At 44.8% G+C, this 21,125-nt stretch overlaps 1 protein-coding gene across 2 annotated transcripts in view; it reads right to left on the minus strand.

The window, feature by feature from the left end:
• The window catches only part of cdc42bpb (CDC42 binding protein kinase beta (DMPK-like)), a 40,200-nt gene extending 23,025 nt beyond the window's left edge, over positions 1-17,175 (minus strand). For both annotated transcript variants that reach the window (XM_056580679.1, XM_056580678.1), the window contains exons 1-12: positions 16,380-17,175; positions 11,858-11,949; positions 10,067-10,150; positions 9,596-9,691; positions 9,198-9,346; positions 6,959-7,052; positions 6,605-6,805; positions 3,075-3,323; positions 2,363-2,588; positions 1,949-2,062; positions 1,125-1,258; positions 232-474 (exon numbers count right to left, since the gene is read on the minus strand). In XM_056580679.1, coding sequence (XP_056436654.1) covers positions 232-474; positions 1,125-1,258; positions 1,949-2,062; positions 2,363-2,588; positions 3,075-3,323; positions 6,605-6,805; positions 6,959-7,052; positions 9,198-9,346; positions 9,596-9,691; positions 10,067-10,150; positions 11,858-11,949; positions 16,380-16,554 — 1,857 coding nt within the window. In that variant the 5' untranslated portion in view covers positions 16,555-17,175. The remainder of the gene's footprint in view (positions 1-231; positions 475-1,124; positions 1,259-1,948; positions 2,063-2,362; positions 2,589-3,074; positions 3,324-6,604; positions 6,806-6,958; positions 7,053-9,197; positions 9,347-9,595; positions 9,692-10,066; positions 10,151-11,857; positions 11,950-16,379) is intronic.
• Between the last annotated feature and the right edge of the window lie 3,950 nt (positions 17,176-21,125).

Here is a 21,125-nt window from a genome sequence, read left to right on the forward strand (position 1 = left end):
CTTACATACTGAAATATATTGAAACACAGAAAGTTGTATTTTACATTCTTAACAAGCCCAAACAATAAGATTTTAACAAGTTCTGATAAACTATGACTTTTTAAACCAGCTCAGATTTAGACTTAACCAGTTCAGATCCACTTTAACATTACGAACCAACTCAGATCCACTAGGAGCCTGTAAACCAGTTCATAGTAAACCCCCTCAGGGACACCCTCTCCCCACACACACCTCCTTGCGGGCCTTCTCCGTCTTGCGGATCTCCTGCCGCATGGCATCCATCTTCTGGCTGACGGCATCCATCTCCTCCTCCTTGTCGCGGAGCTGGCGCGAGAGCTTCTGCTTGGACGAGCGCAGCTCGGCCATGCGCTCCGACAGCTCAGAGAACTGCTGCAGGGCCAGCTTCCTCTGGGAGTGGGCCTCCTTCAGCTCCTTAGTCTGGGACCGCAGGCGCTCCAGGGCGTCGAGGAGCTGCTGCTCAGGGGAGGAGCAGGAGGAGGAGCAGGAGGAGGAGGAGAAGAGAAGGTTCACAAGAATGAGGAGAGAAGAGGGGGAAGAAGGAGGAGGAGGAGGAGGAGGAGGAAAAGAGAAGGTTCACAAGAATGAGGAGAGAAGAGGGGGGAGGAGGAAGAGGGGGAGGAACAGGAGAAGAGAAGGTTCACAAGAATGAGGAGAGAAGAGGGAGAAGGAGGAGGAGGAGGAGGAAGAGGAGAAGAGAAGGTTCACAAGAATGAGGAGAGAAGAGGGAGAAGGAGGAGGAGGAGGAGGAGGAGGAGGAGGAAGAGGAGAAGAGAAGGTTCACAAGAATGGAGGAGAGAAGAGGGAAAGGAGGAGGAAGAGGGGGAGGAACAGGAGAAGAGAAGGTTCACAAGAATGGAGGAGAGAAGAGGGAGAAGGAGGAGGAAGAGGGAGGAGCAGGAGGAAGAGAGAGAAGGAAGAAGAAGAGGGAGGAGCAAGAGAGAGAGGAGAGATGGAGGAGGAGGAAAGAAAACAAGAGTTTGACAGGGAGAGAGACAAAGTGATGAGAAGGAAAGCAGGAGTGACATGCAGGGCTTGAATCCCTAACCGTTGGACATACCCCCCCGATAGTTTTTGTGACAGGGATCGAACCGCTGACCAGGTACCTTATGGATCTCATCTTTCTCCTGTCTCAGGGCTTTGACCTGCTTTTCCAGGGCTTTGAGTTTGGAGGCGGAGCTTTCGTAGTCCTGACGCAGAGTCACGGCGTCCTCCAGCTGCTGCTCCAGCCTATCAGAGTCTAGGATACAGTGAGAGCAGGAAGCGGGTTACAATCATCGACCATCATGTATAGATCATTGATCATCATCATACTGCATCATTATCAGGAGACAAACTATTATGACATTCAGGGTACATACGCTTTCTTTTTTGGCAGTTTTTGGCATTCATAACGCATGATTTTCTCTATTATAAAGCAAACTAGGCTTCTCCGAGACAGATTTGATTGTTTGGCCTTGTGTTCACAAAATAACCATTTCTAATCTCCCCGCCGATATAAATGGATGGGATCGTGACTGAAGGAGGCGTTTCCATGGTTACGAGCCGGAACTCTTACAGAGTGAGAGGTGCTTGCAGCATCTGCCCCCGGAAACACTGATTGGTCAAAAGGTTACCGGAGGACGTGGGAGGAAGTGACACGCCCCATTGACAGACTTCAGATGTGTTCAGAGGCGTGATGGAGAGACCACCGTGAATGGCCAAACATTCTCCATTATTTTTTATTGTCCTCAAATGGTATTTTACTGTCACGAAATTAAGATATCGAAAATAAGATATATCATATTGTACTACATTTCTAACGATGGGAAAAATAATATTAATATTATTATATATTAAAATTCTCAACATTCGAAACCTCAGAGAAATTGAAGCTGGTATAAGTCAGTGTCCTGACCCTCAGTATGACAGTTAGGTACGTTCTACGCACCCGTCAGCTTCTTCTTCAGCCTCTCAATCTCCTCGTTGAGCTTCTTCATCTCCTTGTCTCGGCTCAGAGTCCCCCCGCTGCCCCCACCAGGGGCCTGCAGGGCCAGTGTGGACTCTACACACACACACACACACACACACACCATTTAGTAGATATAATATGGGTGGATATTATGTCTACCATAGAAAACACAATGTGCTAACTGGAATGCACATGAATATGCGGGTGCGTGCATGTCAGTCTGTAGGTTTCTCAGTGTTTGTGTATCGGTGCATGCGTGTTTGTGTGTTTGTGCATATGTGCGTTTTTGCATACATGTGTGTTTTCACATGTATGTTTGTGCAGCTGTGTGTTCGTGCACCATCGTGGCTGAGCTCGCCTTCCCTCTATGAGTGTGTGTCTTTCGTTGCTCACCTTGTAGTTTGCGGTTCAGCTCCAGTTTCTCCTGCTCCAGTCGACGGATCCTCTTCTCAAAGACCTCCACGTCCTGCCCCGCCTCCCCCCCCTCCTCCCCCACCCTCACCCCTCCGAGGCCGGCGCTGCCCCCGTCGGAGAAGCAGCTCTCTGTGGTGTAGGTGAAGCCTACGAAGGGCAAGTGCTGACCGGTGAAGCCCGTGTGAGACGTAGGGGGGGCGATTTCCTGGAAACACACACACACACACACACACACACACACACACACACACACACACAGAGTAAATACAAGCAAGTAAGAATAACGTAACAACCTATTGTCCCAGCGTGACTAGCATCTACTTGGTCCAGTGTGTTTCCCCTGCCTCCTCCCTCCCCTGCCTAGTCCCTCCCCTGCCTAGTCTCTCCCCGGTCTAGTCTCTCCCCGGTCTAGTCTCTCCCCGGTCTAGTCTCTCCCCGGTCTAGTCTCTCCCCGGTCTAGTGTCTCCCCGGTCTAGTGTCCCCCCGGTCTAGTGTCCCCCCGGTCTAGTGTCCCCCCGGTCTAGTGTCCCCCCGGTCTAGTGTCCCCCCGGTCTAGTGTCCCCCCGGTCTAGTGTCCCCCCGGTCTAGTGTCCCCCTGGTCTAGTGTCCCCCTGGTCTAGTGTCCCCCTGGTCTAGTGTCCCCCTGGTCTAGTGTGTCCTGGGTCTACTGTCTCCTTGGACGTGGACTTACAGGGTTCTTGAGCACGTCGTCGTCCACGTCGAAGTTGGACGTGTCGGAGGGGGAGGAGACGTCGGGGATGTAGGGCGCCTCCATGGAGCGGATGTGCTCCCAGTCGATGCCCTTGAAGAACGGGTGGTTCTTGAAGTCGGAGATGCCGTTGAGGCCCAGGCGGCGGTCCCGGGAGCAGAGGAGCTTCTGGATGAGGTCCTTGGCGTCTTCCGAGACGTCCGACACACTGGAGGGGAACTGGAAACGCTCCTGAAAACACAGACGGAGACGTTAGGATTCTGAGGAAACATACAAACATGTGCAGACACAGAAACACATATACACAGAGACAGGAACACGTATATTGACAGATATGCATTAGTGCTGTCAAGCGATTAAAATATTTAATTGCGATTAATGTCATAGTTAACTTGCGATTAATCGCGAGCAATCGCGATTAATCGCAAATGTTTTTTCTATGCTAAATATCCCTTGATTTCATTTGCCTTGTGCAAATGTTTTTTTATTGATTGAACAACATTGGCATATACTGATCAAAACAGGACGATACAAAAAAAAAGCCTATAGTGCAATTAAACGATGAACATACAAACATACTGCCTTGAACATTGCAGTCAGGCTACTGCTTCTTTGTTTTGAGCCAAAGATTATTATATATTTTTTTAATTAACGCCATTAAAATCTGTTTGCGTTATTGCCGTTAATAATGCGTTTAACTGACAGCACTAATATGTATACAGGCAGGCACAAACGCTGTTAAGTAGAAGACAGTGAGGGGAAATTGGGGCAGTCAGAGCAGAGATCGGATGAGGACACCCCAAGGCGGACGGCCTCCTAACCCTTATACTTCAACCTTCATGCCCATGTAGCATGCCGTGTGTAGCACACCCATGTAGCTGATATGAGACACAGCCGGTCCTCTACCTCATACTACCATGCTAACCATGTAGCTTGCTGAATGTGGCAAAGCACACCGATGAGGCACGCTGCATGGACAGAACATCCTCTTCCCCTCACAACCTTCACGACGGTGTAGCATGCTGAATGGAGAAAGACTAAATATATGCTAGCACGTCGGTGTAGCGGGCTGTATGTAGGACGCTCATGTTGCCTGCTGTATGTAGGGCTGGCCCGAATGCCATTTTTCAGGCTTCGAATACTCGTTGGTTTTTCCGAGCGAATATTCGAATAATAATCAAAAACATTAATAATCCCTATATACTCCCTGGAACCGATTTTGACAGTATCTGCATATTTTGTTGAAGATTTAATAGCTTTTGAACGTTAATTAGTAGGCATAAGTAGGTTGAAGTTCCTTAGTTTTTCCCCGTGAAAGCGAACAGCTGTTGCTCCGTTCCAAATCAGCTGTTCTGCCATCTCAGCCCTTACGGGACCTTTTCAATTCATCCTGGAACGTGCTTCTTTTCAGGGAATTTGTACAATAAATCCATAACAAATACCGAATATTGATTGTCTTATGTGTCCATATTATATCCATTATATTGACCGGGTATTCCCAAGACGCTCACGCTCTGCAGCAAGCCAGTCACAGTTGATTGGCGCGGCGCTGTACAGCGAACGTAAACAAACAACTAAGATAAGGTTTTAAGTATTACTTTTCCTCCAGAGATCCCGCTAATGTTGTGTTATAAAGTAAAGGGAAACAAGATATCTATTCTTCCTCCACCTCTCTCGCTTCTCTGCTTGGTGTAGCTGACGCTTATAGTTTGCCTCCCTCGCTCTGGTAACGTCACGTACGTGAAAGAAAAAAAAAACGAAGCTCCGAATACTGATTTAAGCTTTGAATACTAATTTTCCGAACGAGTATTAGAATATTTGAATAATTCGGGCCAGCCCTAGCTGTATGTACCACAAAAAATAATAATAAAAGCACACTGAAGAGATTCATGTAGTACCAGCCTGTAAGGATGCTGTGCTGGTTTACCTTTTTAACTAAAAAAAAAGCAATTCTAAATTTAAAATAATTGTACAACCAAACATACAGTAAACTCTTCTCTGGTCTTCTCATGCACCTCCTGGTTTACATCGTAACTTGGTGATTGTAACAACATGGTGATCGTCACGTCTAACCTCTGAAGCAACTGAAGCGCATTACTAAGGTGTTACCAGTGAGAACAATATTTGCGCGTTTCGGGCTGTAATCAAATTAAGTATAGTGGCAGTCTGAAATGAATTAATGTTCACTACGGACTTAGTAAGGGCTTTAGCTACAAACTAACACATATCTGGTGCAGCCCAGTCCAGATGCAAGTGATATCACAAAATATCATTTAAACACAATATGTACAAATATGGTAGAGAAATAAGGCATGCACAAGGTAGGTACTAAGGTGGTAATCTAAATAAGGCTATTTTGAATGTTTCATCATAATTATCTAGAAAACTATATTATGTAGCCTGCCAATGTAGCATGCTATTTGTAGCTTGGCCATGTAGTTTGACGATACAGCATGCTATGCTATGCTATATGCAGCAGGCTCTATGTAGAACGCTATATGTAGCAAGTAGCATGCACATGCTATATAAATAAAGATGACGTGACAGGAAGAAAGAAAAAAATGGGCCTTGTACCACCGGGGGAGCTTTTTTCATAGATTGAAAGAGTTTTTAAATAGCAGCTCAACTAGGACGAGCTCCGTGGAGAGGCAGACTGTCCTGGAAACCTACACTCTACGAGAGCTAGCTCGAGTAAGGTGTGTTATGGTGTATGAGTGAGACAGTAAGGTGTGTTATGGTGTATTAGTGAGACAGTAAGGTGTGTTATGGTGTATGAGTGAGACAGTAAGGTGTGTTATGGTGTATAAGTGAGACAGTAAGGTGTGTTAAGGTGTATGAGTGGAGACAGTAAGGTGTGTTAAGGTGTATGACTGAGACAGTAAGGTGTTTTATGGTGTATTAGTGAGACAGTAAGGTGTATTAGTGAGACTGTAAGGTGTATTAGTGAGACAGTAAGGGGTGTTATGGTGCATTAGTGAGACAGTAAGGTGTATTAGTGAGACAGTAAGGGGTGTTATGGTGTATTAGTGAGACAGTAAGGTGTATTAGTGATACAGTGTGGTGTCTTATGGTGTACGAGTGGAGACAGTAAGGTGTATTAGTGATACAGTGTGGTGTGTTATGGTGTATTAGTGAGACAGTAAGGGGTGTTATGGTGTATTAGTGAGACAGTAAGGTGCATTAGTGATACAGTGTGGTGTGTTATGGTGTATTAGTGAGACAGTAAGGGGTGTTATGGTGTATTAGTGAGACAGTAAGGTGTATTAGTGATACAGTGTGGTGTGTTATGGTGTATTAGTGAGACAGTAAGGTGTATTAGTGAGACAGTGTGGTGTGTTGTGGTGTACGAGTGGAGACAGTAAGGTGTATTAGTGAGACAGTAAGATGTGTTATGTAGTCTTAGTGGGGACGGTAAGAAGTCTTGTGGGTAATGTGTGTTCATATGCGTATGACTTGGTAAACAGATAATCACAGTATGTTTGCGAGGCACCGCGATCAGCAAGGGGGCTCACCTCATGGTTCATGATCTTTCCGTAGGTCTCCACCAGGGACTCTGCGTAGAAGGGGGTCTCTCCGTACAGCATCTCGTACATGCAGACCCCAAGGGACCACCAGTCACACTCCGGACCATAGCGCCCCATGCCGTCCTCCATGGCTTGCAAGATCTCAGGGGAAATGTAGTCTGGAGTCCCCACGGCGACTGAAGACTGGACCTGGAAGCAAAGAGCGGCCATTACAGTTGTAGTTCTATGATGATGGTTGAGAGAGACAGAAAAGAACAGGGCCACTTTGTTTGGACTGTGATGTTGACGCTCGTGTACGTGTGTTCATATGTGTGTGTTTTTGTGTGTGTGTGTGTGTGTTACCGTGCCGTCCTTCATCATCTTGAGACAGGAGCCAAAGTCTGCAAGGCGGATGTGGCCGTTGACATCCAACAGGACATTGTCTGGTTTGATGTCCCTGGAAAACATTGAATACAATATATAGAACTAAACATCATAGAGTATAGATTATATAGATGTCGTTATATAAGGATGACGGTTTATCTTTTGGAGTTAAATTAAGGAGGGGGTTAGTAGCTTCTAGTTATATCTAGGTATATAAAGAAAAGCTTAATGCTTTCTCGTAATATTAAGTATAGTATTAAACTGCTGTAATTATATTAAGGAGAGGTATCGTTGAAGGAAGCTGGAAAACTGCCCAGTACAAAACTACATTTCCCAGAGGACATTCCCTCCAGGAAGAGGCCTCTTCCTGTATGGAAGCTGTAACAGGAAGTTGAAAGAGACACACCCAAATAGTCCTCCAGTTTCTGTTCAGTCCTACAACCCCTTGCTACAATGCAAAACCATGTTGCAAATTACAGGGATCGAAACTGCAAACGTTTTTGACGCATATTCTCCTGAAATTGAATCTGTGCAACCTAAAAGTATACAATTTGGAGCGTTTGTGCTAGCGGAAATATTTCCCCATCTGGTGCAATTTTTTAAAACATTATTAATGTCGAAGTCCTTCCCTTGTACATTCGCTAATTAGTGCACTCAGGATGTGCAGTGTTCAGATTAATTTCTGCGTTGGATCATTTATAAATTAGTCTATTAAATAAGATGTATTAAAATGAAGTAATGACAGAAACTGCTTGCGAATTTACCGTTTCTTCATCATTATTCCTCAACGCGAGAGAGGGCTGGCCCTACCATTGCACATTTATAGGGGTGTTTCCGGGGGAATGTACCATTTTAAAGGGGGTATTATTGATACTTTAAATATTCAGACTTACAATGTGCACTCTTGCTTACTATGGAAACATAATTTCCATAAATGGAAGCTGTTCTTTAGTTAAATATTTAAAGATGTCTGTAATTTTAAGGTCAGAAAAAGCCCAAGTCAGCCTACTTGCCAAATGTATCAGCAAATGTTAAGTGTTCAATTTTGATTTCTGGATTCCATTTATTTAGTATCCTTAATTCAAATCAATCTAAACCAGCACTACGGCTGTGGTGCTAAGCCCCCTAAAAAAGTATCTACATAAAAAACTACATAAATGACAGGTGCGCCTAACGTCTATGGTTGGGAGCGCCAGGGCTTGTATCACCAGTGCTACCAGTGCAGTGAGCGTTACGCAAGTGCCTGTCCATGTGGAGGCTATGCTAGTGCACTGCCCTACAAAAACAAACCGCAGTAACTCACAATTTTTGGCATGACACAAAAAAAACTTGTGGATCTATGTTTTATGTTGTCACAAAGTCTCATGGTTTGATCTTTGAATCCAAAAGGCAGATGATGCGTTTTCCCCATGCAGATACAGCGGCCTGCCTTGGTATTTTTTTTTATCTCAAAATCAAAAAAAAACATCTCTTTTAAAGAGATGGACATCTTAATTGTAAACCAGTTACATTATTATTCTTGTTTTTTGAAAAAAAACAAGATATCTAAGTTGAAACACTAGTTGCTGCACTTTGATGTTGTACTGACGTTGTTTTGCCATTACAGCCATTCATAGTAAAAAAAAAAAGGCAATGTGCATTTTAAGGGCCAACGGTAAAAAATGTTGGGGATTATTTTGTATGGATCAAATTCCTCATTGACACGCACAATTGGCTGGACACACAAGCTAAAATCATGTCAGATACTTTCTCGTGAGCACCAGATACTTTCTCGTGCTCACGAGAAACGTTAAAAACATTATTATTTCCCAATGTCCCTTAGCGGGTTCCGTACTCTACCACTGTGTCCGCTATGTTTTTGTTCAAAGCTTGTTGTGACGTGTAACGTGGGTGGGAGAACACTACGTACATGTAAGAGGCGGGATTGAGCAGCTGAACATGGCTTTTAGGCTCAGGGAGCAGCGGTCGGCCTTATAAAATAGCGCTGGCAAGGCAATATCAAAATAATATATAATATACCGGTATGGCGATATTGTCTCAACTACATATCTCTTTCAAAAATATACCGGTATCAATTTTACTACCGGTATATCGCCCAGCCCTACTGGAGAGTCAAACCACTTTAAAGCTTTTATTCTCAGTTCCACTGTTGACGCAGATACTTCGGTTTGTCTTTGTAGTGAGGTGGAGCATACAGTGAGAAAGGTGGGACTCGAACCTGTGAACGTAGTTGTGCTGGTGGATGGAGTGGACGGCCAGGACCATCTCGGCCACGTAGAACCGAGCCATATCCTCCGGCAGACGGTCCTCAAACTTACTCAGCAGGGTCAAAAGGTCACCGCCCACGTAGTAGTCCATCACCAGGTACTACAGAAACAGAAACACACTTCCTTAGGCTAAAGAGGTTGAATACGATTGCTACGTCACTGTGTCACTCCTTAGACACTCATTTTTCTAAATACCTGAGACCAAGTGATGTTTGGTTTATGTTTACGGGCAACATCTTTATATTCCTGTACTACAGTAATTGTCGCAGGTGTAAGGAAATTCAAGAATATCCTAGTATTCCATTGGTTGCATTTACAGTAGTACTAATAGTAGTATCTGTGTACTGACCAGGTAGTTGTCGTCCTGGAATGCGTAGTGAAGCGCCGTGATCCATTGGCTGTCTCCGTTGACCAGAACGTTACGCTCCTCTCGGAAACAAGCCGTCTGAAAAGACAACACAAGGCCTCCATCATCACCACCACTCCAACCACCACCGATATCATCAACATCCAAAAAGAAAAAAGCATACCATTTTAAACACATTTTTACTTGCCAACACAACATTGACAGCAGGTCCACATTTAATAGCTACAATTCCAGGACTCTTGACTCAGCATGTTATAAGGTTGTACCCTCATATGTAAGGGAATTTAAACATAGGTCTGTTCAACAAAGAAATGTAACCATTGGGAAAAAGCGATGGTTTGTGCTATGGGTACAGTTGGTACCTGGCCGAGAGGACTACAAACATGATGTGTGGGCGCCAGCACCAGGCAGCTTGTGCACCCGTGTGCATGCGAGTGCGTGCGTGTGCGTTACCTCGGCTCTCTTCAGCATCTCCCACTTGTTGAGGATCTTCATGGCGTAGACCCTCTCAGTCTCCTTCATCTTCACCACGGCAACCTGGAACACACATACATCATGAGGAAAAACTCTCAATCCCCACAAATAACACTTGGTCAAAACACACAATAGCCTCCATCCCACTGCACACACACACACACACACACACACACACACAACACCCTTCATTACTATAAAACTCTTCTTCACTAGTACACTCTTCATCGCCATAATGCAGTCTTCCTCAACATAACGTAATCAACAGATCACTTCATTCTCCACCCCACAATTCATCCTCACCACTACACTCTTGACCACCACAACACTCTTCATCACTAGAACACTTTATCACTCTTCTCCATGCGTGTAAGAACATAAAAGGGGCAGCTCTCTCTCTTTATATCACTCTGGTTCCTCACTGTTGCTGTTTAAACCATCACTGCTAACTTGCAGCATTGTTTGCCATTATATATGGCAGGTCTCTCTCCCCCTCTCTGGTCTCGCTCTCCTTTTATGGACAGAGGAACAGTCATTGAGCCTGACCTGCTTGACACACACACACACACACACACACACACACACACACACACACACACACACACACACACACACACACACACACACACACACACACACACACACACACACACACACACACACACACACACACACACGTCAAGTGGAATCGTGCTAAAAGGACGGCTGAGAATTGGGTGTATATAATTGTTAGTTAGCTAAAGACTGGATAAACATGTTAGTTAGCTAAAGTCAGACAACAGAGTTGCGGTTAAACCAAGTGTGAGGGGTGTAGGTAAACGATTTACAGGTGAGATCAAAGAGCATCATGGTTTAATTATTGACAGGTGGTTTCCTCCTGGTGAATCCTCAATACTCTACACTATCCAAACCCTTTCAATACCCTCCCCCAGTCCAAACCTAACCTATCTTAAGTCTACTTGAGTGATGTAAAGGCCTGAGGAAGCTATCCCAAAGACGTTAGTAGAGCTATGTGTTAGCTAGCATTCACCCTAAGGCAGAGCTAAGAACACTAGTCCATAGCCTAATGTAAAACTCTGACAAAGCTAGCCCATAGCGGTAGCATTAGCCTACTGCCAAGCTAGCTAGACCTGTGCCAAATTAAGAGCTTCAAGCTGCCTAGTTTACAGTACAACCCAGTCTTCTATTATAAAGCAGGAGGTTGGATTATTTTAAGTGTATGTCAGCACCCCTACCAACACAACTCGGTGCTAGCTTCAATAGGCTTACTTTAATTAACAGCCGAATATGATTGGGTTATGTATTTAATGGTGTAATTTACATCATATTTCCTCTCAACAACCAATCATGACTGAACTAGTTTCTGAGAACCGACACAGCGTAATGAAACTGGGAAGCCTTGTCCATTGTAAACAGGAAATGCAGGCCAAGCGTTATCTGGCTGCACTTCCTGAATAGTAGACAGGAAGAATAGAGACGGAAGAGAGGGAGAAGCGGAGGTTAAGAATACCTTTAATAGTAAACAAAAATGTGTTTTACATACCCTAACCATAAACCAAAATGTCCAATACCGTAAGCTAGTAAATTCTACACGTTGTACTACCAACTAGTAAATAATGTGTGGTAACATCCACAAGTACTATGCCAGAGATAGAAAATAGACTAGCTTCTTGGCAACAACATTAATAAGCTTGAGCTCAGGGAGGCGATTGCCTGTGCCAACAGTGGCATTCAACCAATCACATTGCTCGGCCCGTTACTGGTTCTTACCTCTCCGAAAGCTCCTCGACCAATCACCTTGAGCATCTCAAAGTCGTCACGGTGGAGCCGCATCTCCTTCACGGTGGTGGTGAAGGGTTTCACTGTGGACGACACAGAGAATGAATTCAAACACAAACACAACACTCTTTACTACTGTGGGCCGTTCTGGTCACTCTGTGAAACCATTGATGAAGCTTGAATTATAAAGTTGACACTGAGCTATTTACAGAGCGAGACACTGAGACTGACTTGGATGTTGTGTTTCAATTGATCTTATAAAAGGGTTCCACACAATTCTGAAAGAAAAATAAATGGAAGAATAGAATACAGATCTATCTGCATTAAGATTTATGTGCCAACAAGTTACAAGTACACAATGTTATTGAGTAATAATTTAAATGCAAGTCGGCATGAGTTTAAAATTGTTATAGCTTAATGCTAAATAGAATATAGGAAAAAAAGGTTATTGGAAAACTTAGGCAATTTCAATGAGTTTACTTGAATATGTGACTTTGGTTTACAGTCATTATAGGTTATTTAATGATCCAAGTCATGGGACTTATGTCAAAGCTTTGTAAAATGTACTACAAGTAAATAGTATGACAATCATTTTTGACTGAGCCAAGCAAATATTAGAAGAAATGTAAGATTGTTGATATTAAAAATACTCAAAGATTATACTTAAAAAATTATACTGAAAATTATTATAATTATAACACACATCCATCTTTAATAATGGCATGGGGCTGCCAACACATTGTGCCTGCCTTTCTCTTTCTCGCCTAACCGGTCTGTGGACATTTTATAAAACTAGTGGACCGGTCCGTCGTACAAAACCTGATGGGAATCACTTGACCATGTATCTGCCGTATCAACGTATAGCATGAAAGGGTGTAAATCACGCATGCTTTCAGTGTGCTGTGCCCTAACATCAGACCGACACACCAAGTCCTATGTGTGACTGGTTTATCAGGGCGAGGTGAACCCTATTTATTGTCCGACCCAGTGTCTGCATGTGTTTCTCGACTTCAGGCGTAGGAACGCTCCGATGTACGATATCAGCCATGTTTGATCGGGGGATGTGACAGGGAGAAAAAGAGGACATCATAGCACAGCCCTAATTTGGGGATTTTGTGATCTGTACAAGAGTGTGCTGGGAAGAATAAAGGCCCTGATGTAGATACAAGAGTCCCACACTAGAGCCCCGATGATTACGTCACGTTGGGACTCGTGCACTAAGCGGCAAGTTGACCATATATCCCTTTTTAAGCTGCTAATGCTAAATTGCTAACTTTAGCTCCACTCAGACCTCGACTCCTGCCGCGTCACAAGAGGGCGTGGCCTCGAGGGACACACTAATACAGGCTCTGTGCCCGCCTGTCGTGTCATGTGATCCGTGTATACAGTACATCATGTACTTCCGGCTGTGCCTGCCCCCCCTCCCCAACACATCTCATCCAGACGTCAGCTCCTCCGCAGCTTTGCATGCACTGGTGAATGCCTGCAGTCATGGCCCAGCCGCTGGCTTGGGTAGACACAGAGCTGTGTCTGCCCTACCCATGAAGGAGAACATAAAAGCTAAATAAGGCTTGGTTAAATAAATAAAATATATTGTGGTGAGGGCCACCACACCCACTGTCAATGATCAACCAACCGTGAATCCAGAAGCAAGAATATAGTCATCTTTCAACAACATGACAGAATTGCTGCTGGTTTGATTAACCAGCATCATCACCCAATGTTAGTGTATTATTTGTGTTAATGATTCATATCTATCTATCTATCTATCTATCTATCTATCTATCTATATATATATTCAAGTCTCTACATATTATGTACACACACACCAGACCAGGTCTCACTTCAAGTCCACCAAGCTGTTTTTGGTGGGTGTTGCACATTTTTGACATGCCCCAACTTGATTGGATATCTGAGGGATGAGTCAAAGAATCATTGGTTGCCATCCAGGTCCTACCTGGGGCAGAATTGACTGGTGTTGTCGTTTCAGTATACAAGTCAGAAATACTTTAGACATAATATGGTAAAAACACATCTGCTTAGCCTTAATACGCTTGCATAATGTTTCAAGATACATTTTAACTGCAAGTTTCTCATAAGGGCAATAGATGAATTAGATGGTTTGTGTTTTCGAAACTCAATTTCAGACAGTATGCAACCTCCCACAACAGGGCTCCTGTAATGGGGTCATTAATGAGTGCCTCTCCCTTTGCGTTTTGTTCTCAGTCTATTAGGGACCCGAGGTCTGATATATTTACCAGCAGTCTATCACTACTCTGGCTGCACTCTATCAAGTTGTTTTTCTAGAAACATAGCGGCGGAGCACTTAGAATTTGATGTAGTTACTCCCAATTGTTTTTGGAAGCTTTGATTGTGCTTAGTTTATCGCGTCGGACAAAATCGTCTCATGAAAGATTATATTTAAAAGCTACATCATAATAATAAAAAAGCCACAATTGGTGGGCGTTTCATAATTTGAGTGCATGTGTTGTCATTCTGGGCGGCCCTAGTGGGAATCCAACCCCCAACCGGGCCAGTGTTAATGCTGTGTTCTACGAGTCGAGCGAGCAGGACAACAACTCTCTGTGGTTGGGTTGAATGAACTCCCACATCTGAAGGTTGTTGTGTGTGTAATGCACGAACCAGGAAGAATAACTTTTAATAAGTGTTTTAAACAGAGAAAGAGTAGTTTATCAGGGTCTATAAGTAGCAAAGCTTCCCATTTCTAATTTGATTTTGCACGGCAACAATGATGAATCAATCTCAATGACAATACCAAATGTAAACAAACTATTTCACATGGGATTTCTGTCAGGCTCAGCTGCAAAGCTATAATTGTACAACTGTTACCAAACACGAGGCCTGCGTCATCTTGAAGTTACTTGATTTCTTGTATTTAGTGCAATAATTGAGGTATGCCATTAAGCAAATTTGCAGTACTCCTCAGTCGACCTGCAGGCATGCTTTGAGCAATATGGCTCAACCCTACCTGCTCATTAATGGCATGCAGATGAAAAATATCACTGCAAGTTACTTTGGCTGTAAGCTCCTGCTTAATGATTTAACAACAGCCTTAATGGCAGCTCCGAAGGGGGTGAGTGGAAGTTACCATTAGGTTTCCAGTATACAACACATAGGGGACAATGGTTACATTAACATTCAATATTTTGACTACACAGGTCCAGAGTGACTATGTAGCATTAACATAATGCAGAAAACAAGATTCTAAAGGTCACTCCTAGCCATGTAATTCTCAGCCCCTAGATCCAGCGCAGCCAACGCTGTGTCATACACTGTGGATTAATAATCTCTTTGTGCTAGGCTACTAAGGCAAGCCTATATTCATCTGACCATAGCCTACATAATCTGTGGTGGAGCCACCCAGATGGTTTCAGAGCTGAGCTTGATAACTGCGTCTATAAATGGACTGAGTAAATGGACAGGATTTTCGAACCAGCATCTCCTACCCCCACCCCAGGAATTAGGATAGGCCTATTGTGGTGCCGTGACACACACCATCCAGGGGAAACATGTTTCTTATGGTTTATAGTTGGAATATAGATGCGACACAATTAGTCAGAAGAGGGTTTTAACCAGTCCCTCGCCAACCCAGCAAGCAATACTGGGCCAGGTAAACCAGGTTACTCTACCGGAGAGTAACCTGGTCGTACCTGTGCTAGAGTAGGGTCACCTGTCCTACTGTAGTTCCACCTGTTCTACTCAAGTTAACCGGTGTTCATTCTTGTCCTTCTGTAGCTAACTGGTGCTCATACCTGTCCTTCTGTAGTTAACTGGTGCTCATACCTGTCCTACATTAGAGTAACCTTACCTCACCTGTACAACTGTAGTTACAGACCTGGTGGTCTCACCTGTCCTACCGAGGTCACCTGGTGCTCGTACCTGCTGTAGATACCCGGTGCTCGTACCTCTACTACAGTAGAGCTACCTGACCGTACCTGTTTGACTGATGATACCAACCTGGTGGTTTCACCTGTCTAACTGCAGAATCACCCAGCCAGTTTAAAATGACAAGCTGGGCTGGGTCAATAGGTAAATAACCGTGCAGTCCCTCTCTTTTCTATGTCCATTTGGGTGCCCAGAAAGAGAGATTATGTTCTCTAGACCACCATAGTATTCTACACCGACCATTAGCCAGTAAACATGCGCTGCCAACACTCCCACAGCACATCCTCCCTCCCGAGCTGTGTTGGTCAGGGCAGTGTAGTCATCCGGGAACCGGAAGTAGGACGCCGTGACACAATTACGATGGCATCTACTTTTATGGCCCATAGCGGCCTGATCCGAATAGCAGATATGTATTACAAGAGGTATAATCTCTAGACTAGTGGACATGGGGTTAATCTGTGTGTTTGCTGCGGCTTCCGTGCGCACAAGCATCTTATGTATCTGGCTGTAGACACAAGGCTTTGGGCACAGGATAACACCACCATCCCGGGGTTTGGGAGTATTAACGCCATGGCTGCTTATCAGCCATTTAAGGCCAACAACTTACCCCAGTCCAGAAAGTCCGTCACGTGTTTCTCCCTCTTGAGGGGCGAGTTGCAGCACTCGTTGTAGAGGCAGACGAGGACGTCCAGGAGGGTCTCCACGCTCAGACATGTCCCGTTGTGCCGAGGTCCGTCCAGGAGCAGCTGCTCCAGCTTCTTCAGGCGCACCTTGGCTGACATTTTCGGGCAATTTCTCACTTGTCTCGGCTGACAACCACTCCCTTCTTCGCGCAGCGAAACCCCTTCCCGACTCAGGGACCGGAGAATGTCAAGAACCCAGCCCCTTTTTTCCCTGAACGCTGCCTCAACTAGTTGTGGATGTCGGCTCGGGATCCGACTCCCAACTTGCTATAAAGGCTAGCAGCACGGCTAGCTGGTGTTCACCTTAAATCATAATCCCGGCATGATGTCGAGCGCCTCTGAATCCGCCTAGTAGTCGGGTTTCTGTGTAGCCGCCGTTCGGAGTTATCCAGCCTCGAGGCTTTAGGAATCTAACATTTGCTTTAATCCCGGTAAATCTGTACTTTCCGTTTAGGGAATACGGGATGTCAGGCGAGTCCGCCGTCGAGTCTCTACTGGGCTGCTCGGCGACCGTCCGTTCCTCTTCTTATCAGCTCGGGAGCATTTCCACAACGTGTCGTCACGTCGTGGAATCGGAGGAGTACATCCACACTAAATCTTAACGTGCATGTATTCCTGGAAATGTGGCCCTTTTTGATGGCTTCCACATCGGTTGCCGGTGTGGCTCGGCAGGCAGCGGAATATGGCTGAGGTTCTCCCCAGCGAGCTCCCACTACCGCAAGCGTCCGCAGTAAAGGATGACTTCCGGTCTCATTTCCAAAAGTAAAAGTCCAAAGTATTTTCCTAGTTTTCAGGGAAGTAATAAAAAATAATGTTTGTTTGCTATCTAAAATCTTGCCATCTATCTACATTTTAAAAAGTTAATGCATAAATATATGATATCATTCTTTAGCTCTGAAGATACATGATTATACACCAAGATGATCTCCTTGTCATATGGGGTGTACAGCACTTTTAACAAGATTCACATTATATACTTTTTGGTTTTATTTATAATATATAGGCTAACTCAGTGGCGGACTCAGGGAGGGGGCCCCCCCCTCGTGGCTCAATGGTTGAAAAAGCGTGCTAAAGTGCCCTTCAAGAATGTCGAAAACGAGAGGAAAATTCAATGACGTGCCTTAGTGAGTGCCCTTATAGTCCCCTTCTTCCCGTCTGATGCCCTTTTAGTGCCCCCTTTTGTACCCTGATAGGGCCCTTCTGCCCGTCTAGTGCCCTGATAGTCCCCTTCTGCCCGTCTGGTCCTTCCAGTGCCCTGATAGTCCCCTTCTGCCCGTCTGGTGCCCTTCTAGTACCCTGATAGTGCCCTTCTGCCCGTCTGGTCCTTCTAGTGCCCTTCCAGTGCCCTTCCAGTGCCCTTCTAGTGCCCTGATAGTGCCCTTCTGCTCTTCTGGTCCATATAGTGCCCTTCTAGTGCTCTTCCGCCCGTCTGGTGCCCTTCTACTGCCCTTCTCCCCATCTGGTGCCCCCATGGTAGAAAAAGTGTGCTAAAGTGCCCTATATGGTGGTGAAAATTAGAGAAAGTGCCTTATTGGCTGCCCTTTACACGTGAACAAAAATGAATGAGTGCCCTATAGGTTGCCCCTGATGATGATGATGTGCCTTCTGGAGCAAGAATATGGCAAACCGAAAAAAACATGTTGTGGTTAGCTATTGAGGTGCAGACGTTCCTCTCTTTGGTAGCTGACGAACGGGGAATGCGAGGCGTTGCTTTCATGTGGCGTCGCCATGACAAACAGCTACATCGAGTGGTACTTAAATCTCCACTGGACAACGAAGCAAAAAGCGGATTAAGAGTATGTCAGTACCCATAGTGGAAAACCGCAATTAGATGCCAAGTTAGAAAAACTTAATATTTTCAGTTTGCATAATCCGTTTAAAATGTATATACATTTTTTGAGCGTTCAAGATCATTCAAGTGTAGGTCATTTCATGCAAGAGAGACGATAATGGTCAGCTATCACCTCAACATGAAGGAAAACTTCCTTAAATGTCTAATTTGTACTTAAATTTTAGTAAAGATGAAAGCAGTAAGGCATCCTCCTTTCTTTGGCTAAAATGTGAAAGTGCACAATGATGTGAAGAACTAATTTTGGTGTTTATAAAGTCACTAGAATGAGGGGAAACAGTGTCTTTGAAGCAATTTTTTTTCTGGGGGAGGACCCCAGACCCCCCGTTTAAATTATGATCCCAACTATTATTTTAAGTGCTACATGGAGATGTAACAAGTGCCCCGAATGGGACCTTCAAGGCAGCGCTTGCTAATGTTAGGGGATAGGACCTTCCAGGCAGCGCTGCCTTTAAGGCTCCGTTGGGGGAGCAAAACACCATCAAGTTAGAAAAGCCACTGTGTCCGCTGGTGGGGCCCCATTTTGTCCAGAATGTGCCCTTTTTATTTTTTCGCCCCTGCCCTTCAAACAGTCTGAGTCCGCCACTGGGCTAACTGATATATAAACCAGATCAGTAAAAAGTTATCCAACCTATGCAATTTAATTAAACGTTTGAAACGTTTGGGGAGATATGATTTCATTACTTTATCACCGAAGCGACATTCATTAGGTCTCTCGATTGTTTGCTATCCTTGCTCCACGATGGTGGGACGTGATCCCCACTGACATCAGGAAAACAGAAACCCCACACACATTTTATGTCATAGACCGAAAACTCATCTGTTGGGACATGCAATCTTCCATCTTGGCCCAGGAAAAGTTAATATATAACTTCGTAATTTACTCCCAGGATTCTGCCATTTCTGGGTTGTATTTTCATGGTTGAATGCGCTCATTGAAATTCACTTTGGATAAACGTCCCAGCTTGATATCTTATAAGAAGCAGCATCCATAATATTAGACAACAATGATATCTTCCTACACTTTTTTCAAAGATTCAGTTTGAGACCAAACACAACAACCTGAGTAGCCCTCCAAACTAGATTAGAGGGCTACTAGATTAGAATGTTACATAAAGGTTTTATCTACAAATGTGTCATTGTTGAAACAAATCTGCTTCCACTGCTTCTACAAAAAAGATAGGGGAGAAAACCTGAACTGAACTTTTACTTTGAAATACCAATCACTGAAGGAATAGTAATTAGCACTAGCTCCAACTAACCTGACACGCCTGTCTCTCCCTGGCTCTGGAATGAGAGGGTTGGCCAGGGAGTAGCTCCCGCCTCCCACACCGGAAACGCCTGGGATATAGGACGTCACGGCGTGATTGACAGGCACTAGGAACAGGGTGGTGTTGACCTCACCACCAGTATAATCAGCGGATCCGTGAAGAAATCTTTTGTCATCCGTCTCCATTGCAGTATAACGAGACACTTCAACAACACAACGTCATGTAACACCCTCCCCTAAATTTATGTAAAACCATTAATGTTATTGAAATGATCAAATCAAATTTTATTTAAAGATTTAATTTGGCAATTGGAATGATGTGTGAACTATGATTTGTAATCCAACAAATAAGAAAGACAATTATTAGAATATATTTTTTTGAATTGTTGTCACAACTTCACTCTGTCGGATTAGTTCCTGAGGAGGGTGGAGCCTGTGGGTGAAGCAAGCAGGGTTTGGTTTGGGAGTGGTTGGTTTGTTGTGGTGCAGCAGAAATATGAAGAACATGTTTACAAAAGTCAGACATAACAAGAGGTGTGTGTGTGTGTGTGTGTGTGTGTGTGTGTGTGTGTGTGTGTGTGTGTGTGTGTCTGTCTGTCTGTCTGTCTGTCTGTCTGTCTGTCTGTCTGTCTGTCTGTCTGTCTGTCTGTCTGTCTGTCTGTCTGTCTGTCTGTCTGTCTGTCTGTCTGTCTGTCTGTCTGTCTGTCTGTCTGTCTGTCTGTCTGTCTGTCTGTCTGTCTGTCTGTCTGTCTGTCTGTCTGTCTGTCTGTCTGTCTGTCTGTCTGTCTGTCTGTCTGTCTGTCTGTCTGTCTGTCTGTCTGTCTGTCTGTCTGTCCTGTCTGTCTGTCTGTCTGTCTGTCTGTCTGTCTGTCTGTCTGTCTGTCTGTCTGTCTGTCTGTCTGTCTGTCTGTCTGTCTGTCTGTCTGTCTGTCTGTCTGTCTGTCTGTCTGTCTGTCTGTCTGTCTGTCTGTCTGTCTGTCTGTCTGTCTGTCTGTCTGTCTGTCTGTCTGTCTGTCTGTCTGTCTGTCTGTCTGTCTGTCTGTCTGTCTGTCTGTCTGTCTGTCTGTCTGTCTGTTCTGACATTGGCTCCGCTACAAAAAGGTAGAGGTAGGTAGAGGAGGTGGTGGAGGACGAGGTTGACGGGACAATGAGAAGTAGGGGGCGGTGGAGGAGAGGAGGTTGAGAGGGAGGAGGAGCAGCTGGTGGAGGAGGACGAGGTGGTGGTTGACGAGGACGAGGAGGTGGAGAGTGAGGAAGAGGAGGAGGGGGGGTGGTGGTTGAAGAGGACGAGGAGGTGTTGGGAGGTGGAGGTTCAGGAGGAGGAGGGGGAGGTGGGTTTGTGAAGACATGATCTGCATTGACATGCCCACACTATGTCCGGATTGCAAAGAGTGTGTGGGTATGTGTTGATGTTGGGTGATATGGTCATATATATATTAGGGTGGGGTCTGCAGTATTATATAAGGGATGTATTGTATTAATCCCAGCCAGGAAATCTGAGTAAATAGATAGGGTGAGGCATATAGTGTTCGCCTGTATTATATATAGGTT

This window comes from Gadus chalcogrammus, chromosome 21, assembly GCF_026213295.1.
Source record: "Gadus chalcogrammus isolate NIFS_2021 chromosome 21, NIFS_Gcha_1.0, whole genome shotgun sequence".
NCBI classification, from domain to species: domain Eukaryota; kingdom Metazoa; phylum Chordata; class Actinopteri; order Gadiformes; family Gadidae; genus Gadus; species Gadus chalcogrammus.